Source organism: Pelodiscus sinensis, chromosome 1 (assembly GCF_049634645.1).
Source record: "Pelodiscus sinensis isolate JC-2024 chromosome 1, ASM4963464v1, whole genome shotgun sequence".
NCBI classification, from domain to species: domain Eukaryota; kingdom Metazoa; phylum Chordata; order Testudines; family Trionychidae; genus Pelodiscus; species Pelodiscus sinensis.
Window position 1 is genome coordinate 249,254,144 of NC_134711.1, and position 26,546 is coordinate 249,280,689.

The 26,546-nt window shown below is 41.8% G+C and overlaps 1 protein-coding gene across 11 annotated transcripts in view; it reads left to right on the forward strand.

Annotated features, from left to right (window-relative positions):
• Positions 1-26,546, forward strand: part of DOCK9 (dedicator of cytokinesis 9) — a 305,745-nt gene that overhangs the window by 176,124 nt on the left and 103,075 nt on the right. For all 11 annotated transcript variants that reach the window (XM_075918762.1, XM_075918765.1, XM_075918764.1 and 8 more), the window contains exons 16-27: positions 5,899-5,978; positions 6,058-6,245; positions 6,361-6,426; positions 12,908-13,000; positions 14,669-14,792; positions 15,189-15,310; positions 16,794-16,880; positions 17,441-17,530; positions 18,598-18,713; positions 18,909-18,978; positions 19,101-19,226; positions 19,910-19,981. In XM_075918762.1, coding sequence (XP_075774877.1) covers positions 5,899-5,978; positions 6,058-6,245; positions 6,361-6,426; positions 12,908-13,000; positions 14,669-14,792; positions 15,189-15,310; positions 16,794-16,880; positions 17,441-17,530; positions 18,598-18,713; positions 18,909-18,978; positions 19,101-19,226; positions 19,910-19,981 — 1,234 coding nt within the window. The remainder of the gene's footprint in view (positions 1-5,898; positions 5,979-6,057; positions 6,246-6,360; positions 6,427-12,907; positions 13,001-14,668; positions 14,793-15,188; positions 15,311-16,793; positions 16,881-17,440; positions 17,531-18,597; positions 18,714-18,908; positions 18,979-19,100; positions 19,227-19,909; positions 19,982-26,546) is intronic.

The window sequence follows — 26,546 nt, forward strand, 5'->3', positions numbered from 1 at the left end:
AAAATGTGGCTGATAACCTGAACTTGGAAATCAAGCATCTAGCAGAGGAGTGATGATCCCTTTAATGTCATGCCCTTTTCCACCCCCGCTCAGGTCATGTTTCCCATCCATTTTTGGGGATCCTAAAAATTGATTTGTCTTTGTTACAGACCCCCCCCCCCCTTTTTCTTCCATTCTGCCTATAGTCAAGATGGTGGAAAAGAAGTTCTATGCCTCTGCAAAGGATTTGAATACCTTACTACCCGCTCTCCAGCGGGGTCCCTAGTTGTAACCACTTTCAACAAAAGAGACATGGAAAAATAAAGACATCAAGAGGCTGGACTTGTTGGCTAGGAACATTTATTTGATAGCCTGCACTTTCGGGTGCCTAACCTCAGGCTCTGCTAGGCAAGTACAGCATCCACCTGGACAACTTGATCAGCAAGTTCAAGGATGGTCTATAGGACTGAGGCCAAGAGTTCGCCACCTTAGTGGAAGAGGGCAAAGGGGTGATGAGAAGTGCCCTTCAAATAGTCTGGGATACTAAGGGTTCAGTGGTCAGGGTAGTTACCTTGGCAGTAGTCATTAGGTATAGCTCTTGGTTGCAGTCATAGGCACTGTCCCAGAAGTTGCAGACTGCTCTTTAGGACCTTTTATTTGTGGGAACAGGGCTCTTCTCGGTGCTGACTAGCACACAGTACCACAACCTTAAAGACTCCCATGTCACTCTCCATTTCTTGAGTCTACACACCCCTCAACAGGCTAGAAAGCCGTTCTGTCCTGTCTCCTTGGCCTTTGTTGAGATCCTGGGTCGTTGCCAAGTTCAGCTCCTACAGGACAGAGAAGAGTGACAAAGTGTTTGTGGCATCACCTTTAATTTTATAGTTCCTCTGCCCAGCCTGGTTCTTCTGGAGGCCAGAATCAGTCATTTTGAGGATGTGCCCTAGGATGGTACCCCAATCACTTCCTAGTATTTACTCTGTGTATGCGCGTGCGCACTCACACACACTCACTCATTCCTCAATTGCCTAGGCCCTTTCTGGTCAGCCTGGTCACAGCTGACCTCAGACCATTGGGTGCTCAACATAGTACCTTGGGGTTACACCCCGCAGTTCTTGATCTATCTTCCCTCCAACTCATTGTACCTATCTTTCATCAAGGACTCTTCTCACAAGCAACTACTTGTTCATGAGGTTAAAAAGCTGTGCCTGGGAGTATGAAGGATGTTTCTACAGACACAAAAAGGAAAGGGTTCGACTCCCACTATTTCCTAATTTCAAAAGCAATTAGGGGAGCCTCAGACTCATTCTGGACCTCTGCTGCCTCAAGTCTCTGAAGAAGCTGAAATTTCACATGGTTTCTCTGACCTCCATTATTCTTTTCCTGGGTACTGGAGACTGGTACGCCACTTGACTTAAATTATGTATATTTCCATTTTTCTGGTGCACTGTTTTGTATTGGGCCACTGTCCTTTTCAGTTCATGGTACTACCCTTTTGTCTTTTATTGTACTTAATATTGTTTACAAAATGCATATTACCAATGACTGCTTACCTGAAGTGCTGATGTATGCAAATGTATCCATACCTCAATTACTGGTTAATATAGGGCTGATTCCGGGATCAGGTACAGCACCATCTCAACTTGGTTTCTTCCACCTGTCACAATGTGGGGCTATTAATAAATGAGAAGGAGTCAACCTTAGTTCCAACACAGTGTATAGTGTTAATCATGCTACAGCCTTCCTCCCCAAGATCTTGTTGCAGGCAATGGCAGGCCTGATGTCCTGATTACAACACCACCCTCTTACCACCACTCATTTTGCCCACATGGCAGCCTATACTTATGTGCGCCACCTCAGGCCTCTGCAGGTGTGGCTGGCATTGAGCTAGGTCCTTAACAAAGTACGAACCATGTGGTCAAGATGTCAGACTCCCTCCTGTCATCACTTGGTTGCAAAATCCTGTCAGTGTTGAAGGGATTTGTTTGCTGTCACCCCACCGTTACCATCCCCCTGTTGGTCACACTCATCTCCAGTGCTTTGGACCAGGGTAGTAGGGAAAGACAGTCTCAGCACACAAGGTCATTGATTTCTTCTTGATCATTCTCTAAACATCCTCAGGGAACTCAGAGTGGTCTGCTTATCCTGCCACACTTTCCTACTACTCCTAAAAAGCAGGGTGAGCCAGATCCTGATAGATATAGCATGTTCTATACCAACAAGCAAGGTGGAGCCACATCGTCTGCCCTTTGTCGAGAAGCTCTCTAGCCATGGGAATTCTGTGTACAACATGAAATCCATCTCATAGCCTCACACCTCCACAGGGCCAGGAATGTCTTGTCAGGTAACCTCAGCAGGATATGATTGGTCTTTCCATTGAGAGGTTGTCAGTATCATCTTCCTGAGGTGGAGTACTTCCTAGGTGGACCTGTTTACACTCAGAATAGGAAATGCCACATTTTTACTCCTTTCAGGGGTTCCACAGAGTCTCCTTGTTCGATGCTTTCCTCCTTCTGTGGTCAGGGGTTTTAATGTATTCCTTCTTTCCCTTTCCATTGATCAACAAAATCCTCATGAAGATCAATCAGGCCAGGATGAAGGCAATCCTGATAGTGCCAGCTGGGTCGCGCCAATGCTGATTTGGCATAGTGCTGGATCTCTCTGTGGCAGCTCCAGTCAGATCTGCTGTCAGAGAATCATGGCAGTCTTCAGCATCCTAACCGCATTTGACAGCTTGGCTGGTGCATGATAATATGCAGAGGAGCAGGAGCCACTCAGCTAGTATCCAACAGGTCCTGTTTGGTAATAGAAAGCGCTCCACCAGAGCAACCTCCCTGATTAAATAGATGCGGTTAGCATGTTGAACCTTGGATGAAGATACTTGGTCCTCCTGTGCCTTGCTGCAGTTAATCCTGGATTATTTTTGGCATCTCAAGCTCTAAGCTCTTTCAGCTCTCGAGGACTACTTGGCTGCTATCTTGGCCTTTCATCCACTGCTTAAATATAGGTTGATTTCACCCAGGATATGATAGCCAGGTCCCTTAAGGACCTCAAGCAGCCATACCCACAAATCAGGGACTTTATCCCTGCATGGGCCCTGAATCTTGTGCTGTCATGGCCTATGGGACCCCTCCTTCGAGCCTCTAGCTTCCTGCTCTTTCCTCATTTTATGGAAAGCCATGTTCTTGGTTACAATAATATCTGCCCACCGGGCCTCTAGGATTAGGATGCTTATCTTGGAACCATCCTATGTGGTCTTTTACAACAGCAAGGTACAGCTGTGGTTACACCCCACTTTCCTGCCCCTAGTGGTCTCATAGTTTCATATGGACCAGGACATAAGAACATAAGAACAGCCGTACTGGGTCAGACCAAAGGTCCATCTAGCCCAGTATCCTGTCTACCGACAGTGGCCAGCACCAGGTGCCCCAGAGAGGGTGGACCGAAGACAATGATCAAGCGATTTGTCTCCTGCCATCCCTCTCTAGCCTCTGACAGACAGAGGCCAAGGACACCATTTTATCCCCTGGCTAATAGCCTTTTATGGACTGAACCTCCATGAAATTATCTAGCTTCTCTTTAAACTCTATTATAGTCCTAACCTTCACAGCCTCCTCTGGCAAGGACGTTTACTTGTCTGACTTTTTTCCCCAAAGCTGTATAAGATGGAGAAGAGCATAGGTTGCATGCCCTTTAAGTTGGGAGGGCACTACCTTTCTATACTTGAAAGTACCAAGCCATTCTACAAGTTGACATAATTGTTCATATCAGTGGTCAACAAGATGAAAGTCCATCCAGTATCTACTCAGAGAATTTATTTTTGGATCATGGCCTGCAATGGCTGCTGCTTTGATTAGACCAGAGTGTCCAATCCAACGATCATGACCATTCAACTAAAGTGCCAGCCTCTCAAGCAGCTTTCCTAAACCAAGTGTCTATCTAGGGCATCTCTAAGGTGGCCATCTGGTCACACGCATATTCCATTATGTGCTTATCTAGCAGGCCTGGGATGTGCAGGGTTTGGTAGAGCGTTGTTGTAAGCTGCAAGACCATGGACTCTGAGCCCACCCCTGTGGATACTTCTTGCCAGTCTCCTAGAATCAACATAAGCAAGTACTTGAAGAAAAAACAGACACCTTTTCTAACTGTTGCTCTTTGAGATGTGCTGCTCATGTCCATTCCATTACTCACACTCCCTTCCCTTTGTTTGCGTTGTTGGCAAAGGAGTGCTTGCAGCTTACCTTACAGACACCATTAAGGCAAAAGTCTCTGACTGTGCACATGAGAATGCATATACCTATGATGGAATGGACATGAGCTCAATACATCTCGAAAAACAACAGTTATGAAAGGTAGGTGACCGTTTTGTTTTCTTTTGTATGGGTGGGCTCAGTATTTGAGTGTAGGTCTTATGTATGATATGTTTGCTTCTTAACTTTCAGAGGGATAGCCGAGTTAGTCTGTAACTGGAAAAACTTAAACAACGAATAGTCTAGCAGCACCTTAAAGACTAACAAAACATGTAGATGGTATCATGAGCTTTTATGGGTACAACCCACTTCTTCAGATGACTGGAGTATTAGAAGTCCAGATCCAAGAATCAATAAGGGGAAGATGAGGGGAGAATGAGGAAGGAAAAGAAAAAAAGAGAGAAGGAAAAAATAGTAGTATCTGAAAAGGCAACACACAGAAACTTGTTGGAGAATACTTTAACCTGCCAGGGCACTCATTAATGGATCTCAAAGTCAGTGTTGTTTCAGGCCAATTCCACAAGCCAAATACACAAGGAAGGGTTGGAACTTAACTTCCTTTACAAGTTTGATTCTTATCAGAGAGGAATGAATAAAAATATCATCTGGCTCGCTCACTACCTTCCACATCCTAATGACTTCAACCAACCAACCAATGGGTACTTAGAGATGCAAATTGTTTTTATCAGTCTCTTGTAACTTGAACAATGCAATTCACTATTTTTTTTTCTATTTTTTCTCTACCCCTACCCCTTTCCTTCCCCTGCCTTCCCTTATTTATTCTTGGATCTAGACTTCTAATACTCCAGTCATCTGAAGAAGTGGGCTGTACCATGAAAGCTCATAATACCATCTACATGTTTTGTTAGTCTTTAAGGTGCTGCTAGACTATTTGTTGTTTTTCCTTGCTTATTAAGTTTGATCTAAACACAAGTTTTGCCTTATCAAACAGAACATGTTCAGCTTAACTCTGCAGGGCTTGCATGTTAAAGTATTCTGTATTTTTTTTTAAGGGGTAGAATGTAGGTATGTTTGTGTTGTAATGTTGGGGCATTGCTCAGAAAAGGCAGAGTTGAAGTTGCATTGGGGGAAGTAGCACAGATCTTAATTTTGTGTTTCCGCTTTTTTCCAGAGTTTTAAAAGTAGTCACCCTATTCTGGAGGGGCATGAGCCACCACCACGCAGCCTTAATTCTACATAAATGTCATTTTTTTTGCATTTAATATAAATAAAACTTACATTATGCTCCTGAAATAAGAGCTCTCCGGTACATTCTGCTCTACATATTTTTGTTCACTTATTTCACAAAATTCAGGATCTTGTGATTCTGCTTAATTGTGATTATGGGGACAGAAGTATTATTCCAGTCAAGAAAAAGAAGCAAAACCATACTAATTCTTATTGAAAAGCAATTGTTTTGTTTTTTTTTGATTGGTTGTTTTTTTTTTTTGCAGATGTGGGTTTTTTAGTAATTTATATGTTAATTGGAGATGGCTTAAGTTGAATTTGAACATTTCCATATATCAGCATTTTTGTTTGGTTAAGTCAGACTCAGAACTTTTTTTAACATTGCATTTCCTGTTTCTTTTTCCTCTACTGCCTTCTTTCTTTTGTCTTTCTCTTAAATGTTGGCAATTGACCTCACCTTTTTTCTTGTTTCTGTTTACAGACCTGAAAAGATGGCCAAACTGCCAATTATTTTAGGAAATCTAGACATAACAATTGATAATGTCTCTCCAGATTTTCCTAGTAAGTATGGATAAGCATTATTAAATAGTCAAATAAGCTTTTTTTACTTCAATTTTTATTGTTTTTAATATATTTTCAGATTATGTTAATTCATCATACATTCCCATGAAACAGTTTGAAAACAGTACCAAGACAGTAGTAACGTTTGAAGTAGAGGAATTTGTTCCCTGTATTCCAAAACATTCTCAGCCTTTCACCATCTACAACAATCACCTTTATGTTTATCCAAAGTACTTGAAATATGACAGTCAAAAGTCATTTGCAAAGGTGAGTGTAAGGAAAATACTAATCTCTGCAATTCTGTTCAGAGATTAATGACAAATATGTGTTCTGTTTTTATTATAATGGCTCAGAATAAGTGGGGTATTTTATATTGTTTTAGGCTAGAAATATTGCAGTGTGCATTGAGTTCAAAGATTCGGATGAAGAAGATTCTCTGCCTTTAAAGGTTTGTGATTTTGGTAGCTAATAAAAGAAAAACATTAAGATTTACTGAGTTGCGGGTGGGGGGTCTTTATTCTTCGTTCTCCATGGCGGTTGATTATCCTGGAGATAACTTCCTTGTCTCTGAAGGGTAATTAGCAGACCCACTAACCCCTGCTATTGGCCAGTCCTGGTGAAACTGGTCTTTTTATTTGTGTTTTCACCTGAATGAAGCTTCCACAGCTGAAGCCTCTTGTAATGGGGGTGGTTTATTCCTACTCAAGAGGCAAAGTTTTAGAGCACTGACTCGAGTGCTTTTGTTTTCTGAGTAGGCCTGACTGCCACAGTGGAATGGGAAGAAAGTTGCCTGAGAGAAATTTATAATCCTGCCTTAACTGTTTCACTCTAACAGTAGGTTTTCAGGATAGGGATTTCTCTATGTATTAAATTAATCAGTAGTACAGATTTAGATGTACAATAAACAGTAATAATAAAACATTAGTTCTGTTAAATAAAACAGGAGACAGCTATGTACAATTAAAGACCTAAATTCTTTAGACCAAAATTTTCAAAAGTGACTGAGTTTTGGGGTGTCAGTTTTTGAGTGCCCAACTTCAAATGCTTTTAGAAGACCTGATTTTCAGAAAGTGTAGAGCATCTGTGATCTGAACATTAAGGTGACAAAGTTGGGCATCAAGAAATTGAGAAACCCAAAATCACTAATTCCTTTTTGAAATTAAGGCTTAAAAATTGGTTCTGAAGTGTCAGGAAATGTAGAAAAAATTAGCCACAATATTGCAAAGTCTTAGTGCTTGTCTATCTACATCACTTTGAAACAGCAGTACATTAAAGCATGGTAGGGAATTTTTAGCGCAAGCAGCAAGGTCCACCAAGACAGTTATAGCATTGTAGATTTATATCCATGGTTACTGCAAACTAAGTGTTCATATAGAAAAGCCCCACTCGTTCTGTAATTAGTTCTCAATGGGATGGCTTGTGCGTAAAAGTAAGAATGTGTTTTAGTGTCTGTAGGAGGCTTCATTGACATAATTGACTGACTTGACTTGACTGACGTACAGATTGATTTGGATCCACTTGATAGCCCACTAGTTGATGGGAAATCCCTTATTGGGAACACAGTGCCACAACTCTGCTTGTGGTCATATTGACTCTTATGCTATGCCTCTGTCTGATGGAATACAGACAGTTCCAGGAATATCTCAGGAGGAAGGGAAATACTGTCCAGCTACCTACATAGATGACAATAACAGAGTCTCTTTGCTCCCTCCTTTATAATCCTCAAGTTTGGATGCAAGTTATTGTCACCTACCCGTCAGCCAGCACTCTCACTTCCGGTCCTGTTTTACAGTGTCCAGGAAAGCACACAAGATGTATCCTGTTCCAATTAATATTTCCATTTCTTGAAGTCACCCAACCCCAAACTATCTAGTTTTAGTTCTGAACCTCCCATTTCATTTCTACCAACAGAGAGAGAATAGCATGCTGGAATGCCATTACATGCAAGACTTACTAGTCAGGCTCTTTTTGCATGAGAGTTTCCAAGTGTGGAGGCCAAGTACCATTATGCCCTCCAGGTTGCCATTAGCCCTATGTTGGAATCTTTATTAGACAAGGAAAAGCAAGCAGCAAGATTTGACCACGGGGGAAAGCAAGATAAGGAAACCCTGAAGGTAGGGAGGTGGGGTGGGTCTTGATATGTCTTAACAGCTAAGGCATTTGCATGGTGAGCTCAGGGTGGTGGGCTCTATTCTCACCCCCCCCCCCCCCCCCCGCTCCGACCCCAGAAGCAGACAGACAGAACTGGAGCGGGCTCCGTCAGGGGGAAGGCAGGATAAGGGGCACCCTGAAGTTGGGGGGGGGGGTGTTCTTGGCATGGCTTAGTGGATGGGGAACACAGGGTGGTAGACAGGCGAGTGCTAGGACAGCCTATGACAACTCAGTGCCCCTGCCAAAACCATGACCCCAGGAATTGTCCTATGTTAGTATTCACTGTGGAGATACTGAGTAACATCAAGAATATTTTGTATGAAGGGCAAGGCCTTTTGAGCAAAAGGGTAGATTAATTCCTCAAAAGAACAAAAGTTGCCAGGACTAATGTTTTTTAAGTACATTAGAAGCAGGAAGCCTGCTAAAAACCTGTGGGTCCCCTAGATGATCGAGATATAAAAGGAGCAATCACGGACGATAAAGCCATTGCGGAGAAACTAAATGATTTCTTTGCTTCAGTCTTCACGGCTGAGGACATTGGGGAGATTCCCAAATCTGCACCATCCTTTGTGGGTGGTGAATCTGAGGAATTGTCCCGGATTGCAGTGTCATTAGAGGAGGCTTTGGAACAAGTAGAAAAACTTAATGTTAACAAATCTCCGGGACCGGATGGCATTCATCCAAGGGTTCTAAAAACTCAAATGGGAAATTGCTGAGCTATTATCTGTGGTTTGTAACCTATCCTTTAAATCAGCTTCCGTACCTAATGACTGGAAGGTAGCCAACGTGACACCAATATTTAAAAATGGCTCTAGAGGCGATCCTGGCAATTACAGACTGATAAGCCTAACTTCAGTACCGGGCAAATTAGTTGAAACAATAGTAAAGAATAAAATTGTGAGGCACGTAGAAGAACATAATTTGTTGGACAAAGGTCAACATGTTTTCTGTAAAGGGAAATCATGTCTTACTAATCTATTAGAGTTCTTTGAAGGGGTTAACAAACTTGCAGACAAGGAGGATCCAGTAGATACAGTATACTTAGATTTTCAGAAAGCCTTTGACAAGGTCCCTCACCAAAGGCTCTTGTGTAAATTACATGGCCATGGGTTAAGAGGGAAGGTCCTTTCTTGGATTGAGAACTGGTTAAAAGACAGGAAACAAAGGGTAGGAATAAATGGTAAATTTTCAGAATGGAGAGGGGTAACTAGTGGTGTTCCCCAAGAGTCAGTCCTGGGACCAATCCTTTTCAACTTATTCATAAATGATCTGGAGAAAGGGGTAAGCAGTGAGGTGGTAAAGTTTGCAGATGATACCACACAGTTTAGGATAGTCAAGACAGAAGCAGACTGTGAGGGACTACAAAAAGATCTCACCAAACTGAGTGATTGGGCAACAAAATGGCAAATGAAATTTAATGTGGATAAGTGTAAAGTAATGCACATCGGGGAAAAATAACCCCAACTATAGGTACAGTATGATGGGAGCTATTTTGGCTATGACACACCAGGAAAGAGATGTTGGAGTTATCGTGGATAGTTCTCTGAAAACTTCCACACAGTGTGCAGCAGCGGTCAAAAAGGCAAATAGGATGCTAGGAATTATTAAGAAAGGGATAGAAAATAAGACACAGAATATCTTACTGCCCCTGTATAAAACTATGGTACACCCACATCTTGAATACTGTGTACAGATGTGGTCTCCTCACCTCAAAAAAGATATTTTGGCCTTGGAAAGGGTTCAGAAAAGGGAAACTAAAATGATTAGGGGTTTGGAACGGGTCCCATATGAGGAGAGGTTAAAGCGACTGGGACTTTTTAGTTTAGAAAAGAGCAGACTGAGGGGGGATATGATAGAGGTATATAAAATCATGAGTGGTGTAGAGAGGGCCGATAAAGAAAAGTTATTTATTAGTTCCCTAAATAGAAGAACTAGAGGACACCAAATGAAGTTAATGGGTAGCAGATTTAAAACTAATAAAAGGAAGTTCTTCTTCACACAGCGGGTAGTCAACCTGTGGAACTCCTTGCCAGAGGAGGCTGTGAAGGCAAGGACTATAATAGAGTTTAAGGAGAAGCTAGATAATTTCATGGAGGTTAGGTCCATAAAAGGCTATTAGCCAGGGGATAGAATTGATGTCCCTGGCCTCTGTTTGTCAGAGGCTGGAGAACGATGGCAGGAGACAAATCGCTTGATCATTATCTTCTGTCCCCTCTCTCTGGGGCACCTGCTGCTGGCCACTGTCGGCAGACAGGATACTGGGCTAGATGGACCTTTGGTCTGACCCAGTATGGCCGTTTTTATGTTCTTATGTTCTTATGTCTAGAGCTCAGTCTAATCTCATTCAATCCTTGTTCTTAGAAAACCGCCAATATAGTTCTCTGTCAGATATCAAATGCAGGTAAAGGCCACATTCCAGAGCTTCCACTTCCTGATCCTTTAACTTAACCTCCTGTTTGCTGTTGTGTCCCCTAATACTTGGGAGAGTAGGATTGTGTGTTAATGTTTTAATTCCATAATTCCTCCTGAGTTATCTCACTCGCTCACCTGTAGTACAGGCAGGAGTACATTTGCTGCCAGGAGTGGCATGTTCAGCTGGGCAGTAGCTGTGTGAGCTCTGCATCCTGAGGAATTTCAACTCTTCCTGGAACTTTGAAAGGGTAGGTGTGCCTGCTTGTGTACCCAGATGCAGTCAGCATAGTTTAAAACAGCTCTGGTCCTGGTGGGCACTATAGGATGCCTCCTGAAGGCTAGGTATGGCAACATAATGATAATGTCTACATTGACATTTTATCAATTTAATTTTCCCATGAAAATCTCTGACTCTTGTTGAGGTGTTTTTACTTTGTTGATAAAACAGAAAAGTTTTGCCTCCAGGAGGAACATGGGAGTTTGTACACCTCCCCTGTTCTGTCGGCAAAAAGCATCTTGGGCCAAAAAAACTATGTAGTGAGTTAAATCAGTGGATAGTCATCTCAAACCTGAACGGATACATCAAGAACTTTCAAGTTAAAATGCTTTACTTGGGAGCTAACTATTCCCTTCTCTCAGAGACTGGTATGTGAGTCTCACATGATCTCTGCTTATTTACCTGTGACCATCAGAAAAAAGCACTTCCGATATCTCAGTTTCTGCATTGGAAACAAACATTGCAATGCAGCACTGTAAAGTCTTCACTAAGTGCAGGGGTGTGGTAGCTGCCCATTCAAGATGCTTGGGGACATGTCTTCCTTTATCTTTATGGCTAGGTATTTAGTGGCCTTCGTTACTATAGTATTTAGGCACCAATCTTATAATTATTTATTCCAGTAACATCCCCCTGAAGTAGGTAAAGAGAATTATCCCCATTTTAAAGATATGGAACTCAGGCAGAGAGAAACTAAGTGGCTTGCTTGAGATCACACAAGAAGTCTGTGGTGAAAATGATAATTGAATCCGGGTCTCCAAATCCCAGGCCAGGACACTTAGTACTGGGAAGGCTGTTCATTCTCTCTAATAAGAGACCAATCACAAGAAGAAATGACAGATATATTTAAAACATGCAATCCTTTCAATGCCAAAGGCCTGCAGAGAAAGTATAATTATCTCCCTTTCAGAGAATCACATTTATTGGACATTGGTGGATTTAATCCAAGCAAAAGTGATTCTTGGGCATCTAGAAAACACTTCTCAATCTAGGAGCCTACCTGAATCAACCTACAAAGTTATTTTTTAGGCCCATGGTGTTGAACATGCTAGCCATTAGCTGTGTGTGGCTATTTGGCTGGTTAAGTGTGGCTAGTTGGCTTGAACAGTGTGGCTATTTGGCTGGCTGAGTGTTGCTAGTTCGCTACTAGAGTGGCTACTGCTTCAGAACTGTTTGGACAGCACGGCTTTAGACTAATTGGTGCCATAGCAACCATGACATGATATACCATATATATGCCTGCCTGCCTACATATAATTTTGCTGCAAAATTGGTTGGTTCAATAATTCATTAGCCACTGGCATACTCAAGAATTGGGGAAATTCAGTCTCTTGAGAGCAAACCCAAAATGGTAGCTGTAACACAAGAGCAGTATACATCTTAAGTTCAGGAACTTTCACTGGTCTCTCTCTAAAGTGAACCTAGATGCTGTCTCATCATATCACCTGTCAGAACAAGGAAAAACAATTTTCTCTTCCTACAGTAGCCAGATTCCAAAAGGATTCACTAAAGCTTTTTACCCCAGTGAGAGAACCACATTATTGGTATTTAAATTTGGCGCTCACCAAACTAATGGGTCCTTCCATCTTTCCGTCAATGAGGGATAATACATAAATGTGAATGCTCACAGCTACTCTTGAAGACCAGCAATTACAGGCAGTCCCCGGGTTACATGGATCCGACTTACATCGGATCCCTACTTACAAACGGGGTGAGGCAACCCCGCACTAGCTGCTTCCCTCCAGCAGACCAGGGAGATGCGAAGCTAGAGCCCCCCTCCCAGCAGACCAGGGAGATGCAGAGCGGCTTTTCTCAGCAGACACCTCAGCTTGAGAATAAAGGACTGAGGGAAGTGAGGTGTGGGAGAATAAAACTGAGCTCTGGAGAAATGTTTGGCTAGAGTTTCCCCTACAATATGTACCAGTTCCGACTTACATACAAATTAAACTTAAGAACAAACCTACAGTCCCTATCTTGTACATAGCCCGGGGACTGCCTGTACTTGTAAAGTTGCCTTTTTTTAATTGAACTTAATCTTGGGGCAAAATTAACAATCATAAAGGATCATTTTTCCCATTCTCTTGATTCTTAGTGTATCTATGGTAGACCAGGTGGACCAGTGTTTACAAGAAATGCTTTTGCCACTGTTTTACATCACCACCAAAACCCAGAGTTTTATGATGAGGTAAGCAATCCTAATTAGGACTTCATTTTTTCTGGCTTTCAGTGTGTATTTTTTACAAGTTTCACAAATAGCAGAACAGACTAACGTGGAGACTATACCTGTTTTTGGGGAGTGATAAAGTGTATTTAATTTGTTAATTTCAGAATTTTTTATAACTATTTAATTTAAATTGGTCTAAAGCTCTGATTGTAACTTTAAGCACAGTATTGTCTGTAGTACTATTATGTTTATTAACTAATAATTCCCTTTTATATTATAAAAATTTAAGTGAATGTAACCCACACGCCTAGTGTGGTTCACTGTCCTATTGTTATGCTTATAAGAAGCACACGGGATCTTTTTCAGGGGGGCAACACGCCACATTTATTGACAGTATAACAAAGTAGCATATGTGCACCAAGTAGCATATTCGCTCGCTGTCGCGCTCTCTCTCTCTCTCGCTCTCTCCTCTCCTCCCCTGCCCCCTCAACCTATTGGCCTGCCCCTCCTGAAGAATCATACAAGACACCCCATCCTTTATAGGACTTTCCTTCCATGCAAGTCTATGCATTTTACCTCATCAGGCCTTAGTCAGTCATTCAGCATCATGATCAATCTTATTGGGAAGAAGTTGTTCTCACAGTCATCTGATATCAGTATGCTGACAACCCCTCGGGGGGTGTTGTCTTTCCAGCAAAAGTTGTGATTGGTTTCCTATCAAGGGGTGCTTGCCGCTAGCTTCAGGGTTCATCAGTCTACCCGGGTAGTCTGTCTTCTGGGTTCTTTCACTTAGTTGATAATTATTTGGTGCTTCTGACCTTCCTTCTCTCTCTTTCTGCTTCACCCCTCCCCCCCCCCCCCCCCCCCCCGACCATTTGAGCATGCAGTGGCCTTCACACTTCTCTCCTAAAACATTCTCTCTCATATTCACACAAACAGTACATTTACAGAATTGCACCATGGAACAAAGGGGTGCTTCTAAGTCACTTGAACAAAGTTACAGAATCTTTCAACTTTAAACTTATTTCTATATACTACAAAGCCTTACTAACATGACTATGTATTACAATATTCCAACCATTTACTTTAACGTGCTAACATCAAACAGAGCTGGAGCTAAGTTAAAGCTGCATGGCCTTGTGTGCGACCTACATCTTGTATTTAAGTTTAATCCAAACCTTTACTATAACATACATTAATTATAACTGACTTCTTAGTTACAAAATTCCAATTCCAGTGCTACACCAAGTAGTGGCACTTAGACCCTACAGCTAGAAATAAGAACAAGGGAGCTCTACAGCATAAGCTGAGATCCAGCTAGCTTTATAGCTCAAACTGTAGAGATTCTTGTACTAAGTTCTAGAGGTACTAGGTTCAAATCTGCTGGTTACATAAACTTTTTTAGTCCTTGATTGATTTTCTCATGCTGGCTTTGCAAAAAAGCCATTTGAATTAGATCCTGTTGTTGTTTTTCTGACTATTACGTATAAATAATTAATGTAAACCCTACACATTGTATGACTGCATTCTTAAATCTTTCTTCAAGCCTCATTGTAACCAGATGTTGCTCTCAGGTTAGAATGGGTAACTGCATGCTGCTTATACATTAACTAGTATGATGTGTCATTGCATGATTGAAGACTTTTTCTTCACACAAATCATTGAGGCTGGTGTTTATTTTCCTTTCAGATTAAAATAGAATTACCCACACAGCTACATGGAAAACATCATTTGTTGTTTACGTTCTACCATGTCAGCTGTGATAATTCAAGCAAAGGGAGTACCAAGAAGAAAGATGTAATTGAAACACAAGGTTTGGCTCTCTGACTGCTTCTACTTTTAATAATGGTTTTAGTAGTTTTCAAAAAGTATATTTAGCTGGTATACATGATTGATCTAGGTAATTCTGTAATATTATAGTGGAAAAAGAGATTTGCCATGTGGAATATTTATATTTAATTTTTAAAGAATTATGAATTATTTTGAGTGTGAAACAGATTAAAATATTTTACAATTGTTTAACTGAAGATGACAATATATTGTTTCTTCAACATTTTAGCTATGTTAATAGTTTTGTTCAACTAGTTGAACAGAAATCATGTAAACCTGTACGTTATAAATAGAGAGGTGGTCACTGAAGCACTCATAGGCCTTAAATTAAAAAATTCATAATATATGCAAAATATTAATTGTCTCTTATTTCTTATAGTTGGCTATTCTTGGCTTCCATTATTAAAAGATGGGAGAGTAGTGACAAATGAACAGCACATTCCTGTGTCAGCTAATCTTCCATCAGGCTATCTTAACTATCAAGAATTTGGGATCGGCAAGGTACAGTATATAGATATAGGTATATTGCTTTTTCTCTGTTTCCCAAAAGAGAGTACAGGAAATAAAGTGGGCTAAAGTTCAGTTCTAAGCTTTGAAAGAACTTTAAGTAGCCATTTTCCAGTCAAAACATTTATTTTATGACTCGTCCATGACATAGATTGTGTGGCATAGAGTGTATTGCAGAAGAGGTATAACTGACTTGTGGGGAAAAATAAATAAATTGGAGGAATCATATGAGCAAAATCTGTCATTTTGTTTTACAAAGACTTGAGTCAGCTCTCTATATGATGGAAACCACTTCAAGCCTATAGATACACTCCCAGCATGCCTAATTCTAGCACCTGAGTGCCGGGCAAGCAGGAAACATCTCCTCAGTTGGATTTTACTTCAGAGAGCTGAATACCACTCTGACATTCCCAGTCCTTCAAAAATGAAGGGAAGAGATCACTGGCTGCTACACATTCTATCTTAGTAAAGTGGTAGCTCTGATTGGATGTCCTTGAGAGAGAGTCAATCAAATGAGGATTTTCTGTAGTCTAGTCCACGTGGCTTCCCCGTATGCTTAGAGAGTCAGAAAACTCATAACTTACAAGAAAATTCCACTGAGTTAGTCTATATAACACGAAGTTGTCCATCTGCAAGTTTTTCATGTGGTGCCAATACTATAGCACAGTTTGTCTTTTTAAAAGATCCATTTCTAATTGAATAGCTACATGCATAATTTGTAGTGATTTTAGTGGCATTGTCTTCTAATTATTCTTTGTTAATGAAATTTAGTCATTGCACACTTTTATAGGGGGGAGGGATAGCTCAGTGGTTTGAGCATTGGCCTGCTAAACCCAGGGTTGTGAGTTCAATCCTTGCAGAGGCTATTTAGGGATTTGGGGCAAAAATTTGTCAGGGATGGTACTTGGTCCTGCTGTGAAGGCAGGGGACTGGAATCAATGACCTTTCAAAGTCCCTTCCAGTTCTAGGAGAGAGGTAATCTCGATTAATTTACTTGAATATGAACTAGGAGGCTGTGCCCTATGCTTGCCAACCTATACTCTTGTGGGTATAGGCAATGCCAGTTCTCCCCAGGGAAGACCAGGCTGCGGCCCCTCCAGCCTGTGCCCCTTCACCTTCCCTGCTCCCACCAGCCTGGGCCCTTTTTCTCACCCCCCCTCATTTCCCCTCCAATGGCCGGGGAAGGCCAGACTCTGCTGTGCCAGCCTAACTCTGCACGTGGCGTCTGTAGGGGGCCGTGTAGGCAATGGGTTGGAGTTGACCTGTTCTTCCCCCGGTCAACCCACAGGAAAATTGTATGTATGTATGTGTGTGTGTATAGATAGATAGAGAGAGAGAGAGAGAGATTGGACAGTCATGAAATGCGCATATATGGGGTATGCAAATGACTGTTCTGGGTGGGTATTTTTGTTTTGGGGTTTTTTTTGGGAGGGGGTTATTGTGCTGACATAATTATTTTTCCTCTGTGTGCCAACAGCATTGTGGTCCTGAAATTAAATGGGTAGATGGAGGCAAACCATTGTTAAAAATTTCTACCCATCTAGTTTCTACTGTATACACACAGGTGAGTTTTTAATATGTTTTAAACTATTACGAATATTGTATGATTAATGTGTCTTTGTAGCATGAATGCAACATATAAAGGAGATTTTCAAACATACAAAAGAAGCATACACTACTGTTCAACTCCCTTTTTGTACCTCTGAAAATCTTCCCCACAGTTAATATATAAAACATACTATATATTGCAGCAGATATTGAAATTTCAAAGCAAAACTGCATTTACTTTGCACTACTAGATGTGGCTGTCTTCACATGTATTTGTAGCCTATTCTTGTAAAACTTTTCTCCTTGTCAGTTATTTTTAAGGATATATACATGCCATTTTGTGCAATCATTGTTCAATAATAGGTCCATTTAATGTAGTTGAAAAATATGTAGAGAGTTACTGAGAGAGGTAATTGCATTTTGAAGTTTTTGCCTGTTTGTTGTTGACCTGTTTTATGTAGGCACTTGGAAGTGCCAACTAGAAATGTATATATAATACATTGCTTTCTCCATCTTCTGATTACAGAAATAAACTTCAGTTATTGCTTATTAACTTTAGTTCTCTTGTTTTGGTAGGACCAGCACTTACATAATTTTTTTGAGTATTGTCAGAAAACGGAATCTGGAGCCCAGGCCTTAGGAACTGATCTAGTAAAGTATCTTAAGGTACAAAACAGCAGTTTCTTAACAGATTTAATACAATTGAGAAATGGAAGAGGGGAGGGCAAAAGGACTGTGGTCATATCATTTGAGGTGAGCTACAAATCCAGTTGCAATAATGATGGAGTTTGGCTAGATTTAGCCCCTAGTCACCTTAATCATCTTCTCTCAAAATTGGTATAGCTGAAACAATGAAGTAAGGTTCCCACAGGAATGTTAATTTAGCCAAATTGGCCACAAATTTAAAATAGATGTAGAAGGCTATGCACCTTAATCTATTATTTTCGTGGAGTTGGTGGTGGAGGAACGAGCTCTTAAGCCAGCTCCCCCCAGCAATGGCTCCTGCTTCCCCTCCCTCCCCCCCCGGATGCCTCTAATACAAAGGCAGCAATAGCAAGGGAGAAATGCATGTAGTTGACAAGATTAACTGATAAGCCTAGGCTTATTGATTAATTGTATACCCGGCTACATATTGACATCCCTGATGCGTGCATTACACTCTATCCAAGCTATGAATGAAAATATATAATTGAACATAATCGTACTGGACCCAAGAAAGACCATGATAGGACTCCACTTGATATGCCCTCCTATTTGACACAAACCATCATTATCTACTTCTTTAGTACAGTTTTTTGACCAGTTTTGAACCCACTTAATAGTAATCTAATCCAGACCCTATTTTCTTAGTTTGCTTGTCATACTGTCTTGTGGAACTGTTAAAAGCCTTACTACTGTCCAGATATATCATTCCTACTATTTTCCCCTTACCATTGGGCCAGTAATCCTATTAAAGAAGGATATTAGGTTGGATCTGTGTTAGCTATTATTTCTCATCTTATTCTCCAGATTTGAGCAAATGAATTGTTTAATAATTTGTTCCAGTATATTTCCAGGTATGGAAGTTAAGTTTACTGGTCTGTAATTTCCTGGATCCTCGGTTTCCCCATCCTTGAAAGGGAGAGTTCTTTTTCTAAGAATGTGATTATTAAAATAGATTGTAGAGAAGCTTTGAAAAGAATGTTAAATGCCTTGACTTCAAGGAATATTACTATTCTACTTCTTCCTCTTAGAGTCTGCATGCTATGGAGGGCCATGTGATGATATCTTTCTTGCCTACAGTCCTAAACCAATTGTTTAGAGTTCTCACTAGAGCTACTCAAGAGGAAGTTACAGTCAATGTGACAAGGTAAAGAATTTAGTGGTCCAGTGTGTTTAAAATGATGAATGGCTTGTGCTCTTGAGATTTCTCCATGTGATGGTAAATTATAGAAGTGATTTGTAATAAAAAAGCACTTTTTTTTTTTTTTTTTTTTTTTTTTTAACAGCAAAGCATAAGTTTCTTCTGCTTCTTAATGTTTATTGTTGGCTTCTATCTTTTTAGGGTCATAATCCATATTGTTTCCCAGTGCCATGAAGAAGGATTGGATAGCTACTTGAGGTCGTATGTCAAGGTATGCAAAATAAAGCAATTTGTTTACTTACATTTTATTTTTTGAAAAAATGATTGCACTAAAAATAGTCAGTTGCATTTATTTAGATTTCACATATTACTTTGTTTCCTTTTTCCAACAAGTATGCTTATAAAGCCGAGCCTTATGTTGCTTCTGAATATAAGACTGTACATGAAGAACTGACCAAATCCATGACAACAATTCTTAAGCCATCTGCTGACTTTCTTACAAGCAACAAGCTACTTAAGGTATTGGTTGAAAATCTTGTACTTTTTCCTTATCTTATCTTTTAAAATATTTCCGAAAGTTTGTTTGTCCCAAAAGATCTCCAAAAGGGTAAGAGCTAGTCTTATAAATATTTCCGAAAGTTTGTTTGTTTGTCCCGAAAAATCTCCGAAATTGTAAGAGCTAGAAACACCAAATTTTGAACGGATACTACTGATTTCGTAACTTAAATAACTGCATTGGTTGTATCTTGAAATCGGTTCCCCCCTGTTTTCCCAGAGCCCCAATTGGACCCACTGATAATTAGCTTTTAGTAGCGCCTGATCATAGGCATTTGCTGGACTCTTCTGTTAAGCGTGTCGCACAAACTGCAACTACAAGACCTTTCCCTCTGGCTACAAAATAAGTTGTGTTAATCTCTTAAAGTCTTTCCAATAAAAATATGCTATGTTAATGTTATTGACGTAGTTCATTCATCACCACTTTTACTATATTTTCCCCAGGCATTTTTGTTAGTTTCTAATAAAGCAGAGCTTAATCCTCAGAACTGAACTGTTAAGGAACAGTGTATCTGTTTCCTAGCAGACGTTGTAAGTAGTTAATTGTATGTAGGTTGGCATTGGCTGTAGAAAGACTAATTTAGTTTTGGAAATTGTACACTACTTTTGCAGTTTTACGTAATGAAATAATTTGTTTTTCTTTTCAGTATTCATGGTTTTTCTTTGAAGTTCTGATAAAATCAATGGCTCAGCATTTGATAGAAAATGCTAAAATAAAGGTATGTAGACTTATATTTTACGTGATGGTTTTGTAAGACGATTAAGAGTCTTTTAAAGCACAATCTCCCATTTTATTAGTTTTCATAACATGTTTTTGCTGTATATTAGGATGGCCACACTGAGTTAGACCACAGGTTCATCTAGCCTTGGGGTGGGCAATAATTTTTGACGGGGGCCACTTCAGAGGAACGCGTAGAGCCTTTGTCCTCCTCCCCTGAGAGGACCACTAGCTGTTCTGACAAGCTGGTGGTTCCTTCTGGGTATCCATGCCCCTGTGATAAGAGGAGGGGGAGCATGTGAAATATCTCGCTTCCTGCCCCTGCTCTGCAAGGGAGTGCTGCACTTAATCAACCACCAGCTGAGCAGCAGCTTGCAGTTACATTGAAGTGCTGAGCCCCTTGCAGGGTGGGAGAAGACTTCGCGTACTCCCTCTGCCCCCAAGCCCTGATTGGCCTGGAGGCAGGGGGAGTGCATGAAGTTTCCTCCCACACAGTCCCGGTCCTGCAAGGAGCAGGTAGTACTTAGAAGCGCCGTACCCCTCGCAGGGTCGGAGGAGATTTTGCACACTCCCCACCAGCCACCAGGCCAATCAGAGCTTGGGAGTCGGGGGAGCACATGAAGTGTCCTCCTCTCCTGCCAGGAGCATGCAGTGATTCTAAGTGCTGCGCACTCCTTACAGGCAGGGACAGGGTGGGAGGAGACTTTGCACACTTCCCCCAGGCCCTGATTGGCCTGGGGATGGGGGGAGTGGCAGGGCATCTACAGGCCAGATCAACTCGCTTGGCCCTTTTCCCACCCCTGATCTAGCACAATATTCTTCTTCAAGGAGTGTCCTCATGGGTGCTCCACCTCACGTTCTTCAGTGCTGCTGAGCTCATGATCAAAGATTTATGACAGCAGTGCCCATGGCCGGCCACATGCGCAAAGCACAGATGTGTGTTCTGAGGAGGCTATTGCGCATGCACAGCCTCCCCTCTTGTCCCCCCAGTTCCTTCTCGACTGCCGCCAGCTTTGTTCGCAGATCAGCAGTCTCCCTTTATCTTACTCATTACTTACCTAGTTGTAAGTAGTTTACCTCAGAAAACATTCATAGCTTGTATTATTGAACTTTTATTAGGTTTTAGTAATGGCTTTAATAAAAAAAAAAAAAGAGGAGAAGCAACTCTTGCTTGATATGTGCTTAAAAGCACATACCAGCCTCGCACTAACCGGATCTCCATGATATATTGGGTTCACCCGGATTCAAGAGATATATAGGCTGCAGACTATCCATATCAGTCTTGGATGGGCACGAGCACTGCCTCCGCTGTGTCAGAGAGGAGCACGCCACAGAGAACTGCCCATGTTGCCAGAAACTGACAAACTGATCCAGGAAATCAAGGGAACTTCAATTAAAAATGCTCCAAATGAAGTAGTTGTCTTGGTCAGCTACTGACCCTGAGCAATACATCTCTAGCAGACAGAAATCACCTGGGATGGGGTCAGAAAGAGTGGCTCCTATCAAGTTGATCCCAAATGTCCGGGAGAAGAGTAGCCCTAATAAAAGCTCTTACTCCTCCTCATGCACTGACTCTCCACTAAGGAAATGCTTGCTCCATACTAATGCTGCACCCCAATCTCCACCACAAAAGGGGTCAGACAAGCAGCACACTAAGGGGACTGGCAAGGAGAAGAGCTGAGACACCAAGCGCACACAATATGCATCAGATAAAGCACTGACAGAGGCAAAGCGTAAAGCCTCCTTGTCGGCACCGGTCCAAAAGTCCACATCACCATCTGCAGCTCAAAATAAACTGCATTCACACACGGCACCGAGCATGAGCTCTTTATCTGAGGCGGCACCACCAGCACTGCAGAAGCACTCAGCACCAACCTCTCACACAAACCAGCCAGCATTTCAGTTAACGCCACTACAAACCCCTCCCGCCTCCTGTCCTCTGCTACTATCTACTCTCCCCCGATACGACAGTTCACAACGGCAGCAGAACTATCAATCCAATCTGTACCAGGGACTTCTCTGTTGGGTACCGACGGCACTCCAAACTCCTCAAGGGATATTTTCTCAGCCACTCCACCCTGTTGAGCGGCAGCAAGTTTTAGTGATGAGGAAGATGAGGTGTCCAAACTGCCACACGTTCTGAGACACTACTCTCATAAGTCTCAACAACATAACAATGGGAACCTCCACAGTGGTTTCCACCACCTATCATGCCTAGCTGGCCATACTGGGACCCTTGGGAGGCTTATAGACAGCAACAATTGACACAGCCACGACACTTATCTATAATACCACGTTCCCATGCACCAACAATGCAATCCATAGAGAAATACAGCTGAGACAAAGAGGAGCAGGATGTGGATATCGCTGGGGAAGATCACAGTTCATCCTCTTGCCCACCCATGCATACTTCAGCCACACCGCCTGACATCACTTTCATGCCTCCACCAATAACTACAGGGGATGATCTTAAGTCATTCCAGGAACTTTTCAAGAGAGTAGTAGACATCCTTGAGATTCCTCCTCTCAGATACTCCGCAGATGCAACACAAGCTCATAAACATTCTACTCACATCTCTCCATCCAAAATTGACCATCTTTATGAACGAGGAGCTCATGGACCCTGCCAAAATGTATGGCACACTCCAGCCATAATCTCACCAACATTCAAATGAGCAGACAGAAAATACTGTGTAGCTCCCAAGAGAGCAGAATTTCTGTTTTCCCAACCACCACCAAATTCTCTGGTCGTAGAAGCGGTGAATCAAAGAGGGAAACAACAAAATAAACATATAGTTCCCAATGATAGGGATTGCAAGAGGCTGGATACAATGGGGAAAAAAGGTATATTCGTCAGCAAGTCTTCAGATCAGAATAGCTAACTACGTCGCATTATTAGCAAAATATACACACATTTTTGACCAACTAACGTCTTTTATTGATTCCCTCCCAGACATCAAGAAAGAACATTTCAAAGCAAACATCAGGAAGGGTACACTAATAACTCGTACATCCCTACAGGCTGCACTGGACTCAGCAGCAAGATCCTTGGCCTTGGCCGTGGTAATGAGAAGGACCTCTGGCTTCAACTCTCGGGCTTTCCGAGAGAGGTCCAATTCACTGTAGAGGACCTCCCCTCTGAGGGTACAAAGCTCTTTGTGAAGTCCACAAACACGTCCCTCCATGCCCTGAAGGATTCAAGGGCCACACTCAGGATGTTGGGCATCTAGGTATCTGTTACAAGATGAAAACAAAATAGATCATTCCACCAAAGATACAGACCTGCATTGTTCAAACAACGACGACAACAATTCAACAATAGACGTCGACCATGACAAAACAGACGTAGACAGGTTTCTGATCAGTCATCCACCCAATAACCGTCAACATCCAGACAGTAGTTTTAAAGTCCTGCTTGAGGGTTTGACAAACTCGAAATTTCCAAGGCAGAAATCCAAACCATCCACACTATTTGGTAACTGACTAGCCAACTTTTATTCAGCCTGGTCTGCCATCACTACTGACAAATGGGTGCTGGAAATCATGAGAACCAACTACTGCATTCCATTCATAGTTGTCCCCCCTCCCTCCCCCATCCCACCCCTTTGCCTGTCTCTCTTGAGGGTCCCCTCATACAAGAAATAGCTTGTACAAGAGGCAGAGCACCTTCTAATGCTAGGCTTTATAGAAGAGGTATAACACAGGAGCAAAGGTTTTTACTTCCATTATTTCCTCACCACTAAAAAGTCTGGTGGCTGCAGACCTATCTTGGACTTCTGCAATCTCAACGGGTTTATCAGATTCCAAAGTTTCAAGATGGTTACTCTGGCTATGATTATACCTGCTTTGAAAAAAGAAGCATGGTTGTTTACCCTCAACCTCCAGGATGTTTATTTCCACATATTAATACTCCCATCACACAGGAGGTTCCTCCATTTTACACTAAAGGACAGACACTTCCAATACAAAGTGCTACCATTCGGACTCTCAACAGATGCACGAATATTCTCAAAAGTACTCAGTCATGTACTTACACAAAAACCGCATTACGATATTCCCTTAGAATCATAGAATACTAGGACTGAAAGGGACCACGAAAGGTCAAGTCCAGTCCCCTGCCCTCACAGAAGGACCAAATACTGTCTAGACCATCCCTGATAGACATTTATCTAACCTACTCTTAAATAACTCCACAGATGAGGATTCCACAACCTCCCTGGCCAATTTATTCCAGTGTTTAACCACCCTGACAGTTAGGAACTTTTTCCTAATGTCCAACCTAAACCTCCCTTGCTGCACTTTAAGCCCATTGCTTCTTGTTCTATCCTCAGAGGCCAAGATGAACAAGTTTTCTCCCTCCTCCTTATGACACCCTTTTAGATACCTGAAAACGGCTATCATGTCCCCCCTCAATCTTCTCTTTTCTAAACTAAACAAACCCAATTCTTTCAGCGTTCCTTCATAGGTCATGTTCTCTAGACCTTTAATCATTCTCGTTGCTCTTCTCTGAACCCTCTCCAATTTCTCCACATCTTTCTTGAAATGCGGTGCCTAGAACTGGACACAATACTCCAACTGAGGCCTAACCAGTGCAGAATAGAGCAGAAGAATGATTTCTCGTGTCTTGCTCACAACGCACCTGTTAATTCATCCCAGAATCACGTTTGCTATTTTTGCAACAGCATCATACTGCTGACTCATATTCAGCTTGTGGTCCACTTACCTAGTGGCCATCTCAACCTTCTGCACGGTGCTCAACAGCAGGTTGGTTTTCTCTCATGATATCACTGTCAGATTCCTTAAGGGCCTGGAACACCTCTACTCAAAGATCAAGGATCCTTTCCTCGGAATTTAAATCTGGTGCTGTTGTGGTTCATGGGGCTCCCCTTTGAGTCTCTGGATTCTTGCTCTCTCCTCAGAGTTGCTGGTTATGGTGACATTGGCCCACTAGATATCTGAAGCATGGGTGCTCATCTTGAAGCCACATTACACTTTCTTCTACAAGGACAAGGTCTACCTGACACTGTACCTTCTTTCCTTCCCAAGGTAATCTTTCATTCAAGCCAAGATATTTACTTTCTGGTCTTCCCAAAGCTGTGTAAGTCAGAGAACAAGTGTAGGCTGCGTGCTCTGGACTTCAGACAAGTGCTGGCCCTCTAGATTGACAGGACCCAGTCATTCCACAAGTCAACACAATTATTCATCACTGAGGCCAACACAATGAAAGGTCATCCTGTTTTCGGTCAGAATTTCTTCCTGGATCCCTGACTGTACTCACTTTTGCAATGATCAAGTGAAGGTGCTGCCCCTGGCAATCATCACTGCCCACTCCACCAACCTACAGTCCTTTTCAGCAGCCTTTTTGGCCCAAGATCCAGGACATCTGTAGGACGGCTACCTTCAAAGCCCTTTATGTGCTTACCCAGCAGGCCTGAGATGTTGCTGGCTGCAGTAAATGAGAACTGCAAATTGCCAAGTGGTGAACTTTCAGCTGTCCTCCATAGATATCGTTTGAGAGTCACCTAGAATGGAATTGACATGAACAAGTGAACACATATGAAAAGGACAAATCACATTTCAGAACAGAAGGAAGATGCGGAGGGGGGGGAGGAAGGTAAATGTCTGTGAGCTAATGATATTAGAGGTGGGGAAAGGTAAATGTCTGTGAGCTAATGGTATTAGAGGTAATAATTGGGGAAGCTATCTTTGTAATGGGTAAGATAGTGTCTTTGAGACCAACACGTAGAGTGTCGAATTTTAGCATGAATGATAGTTCAGAGGATTCCCTTTCAAGTGCAGATTTAAAAGGCCTCTGGAGCAGGATGCAGGTATTTAAGTCGTTGAGACAGTGTCCTTTCTAGTTGAAATGGCAAGAAACGGTTTTTTCTTTGTGATCCTGTCTAATATCTGTTTTGTGGGCATTGATCCTTTGGCGAAGTGTCTGAGACGTTTGTCCAATGTACATAGCAGACTGACTCTTTCGGCACATGATAGCATAAATTATATTTCTGTATGCGCAGGAATATGTATTCTTGATCTTATAACTCTACATGTCAGTCTCAACAAAGACACTAACTATCTTACCCATTACAAAGATAGCTTCCCCAATTATCACCTCTAATACCATTAGCTCACAGACATTTACCTTCCTCCCTCTTCCCCCCCCCCCCCCCCCCGCATCCCCCTTCTGTTCTGAAATGTGATTTGTCCTTTTCATATGTGTTCACTTTTTTTTAAATTGTATCCTTTGGTATATATGGTTGTGACTATTTTCTTCCACTATTTGATCTGAGGAAGTGGGTCTGGCCCATGAAAGCTCATCATCTAATAAACCATCTTGTTAGTCTTTAAAGTGCTACATAGTCCTGCGTTTTGTTTCAGCTACACCAGACTAACACGGCTACATTTCTATCACTATTCTAGGTAACCAAGGTACGTATACCTTAAGTAAGAATTCGAACAACTGACTTGTAGAATACTGTGTTTAACTGTACCTTTACAATTAGAAATCTGGCTTTGCCCTGAAAACTATTTCCATATGCTCCTGTAGTAAAACACCCTAATGC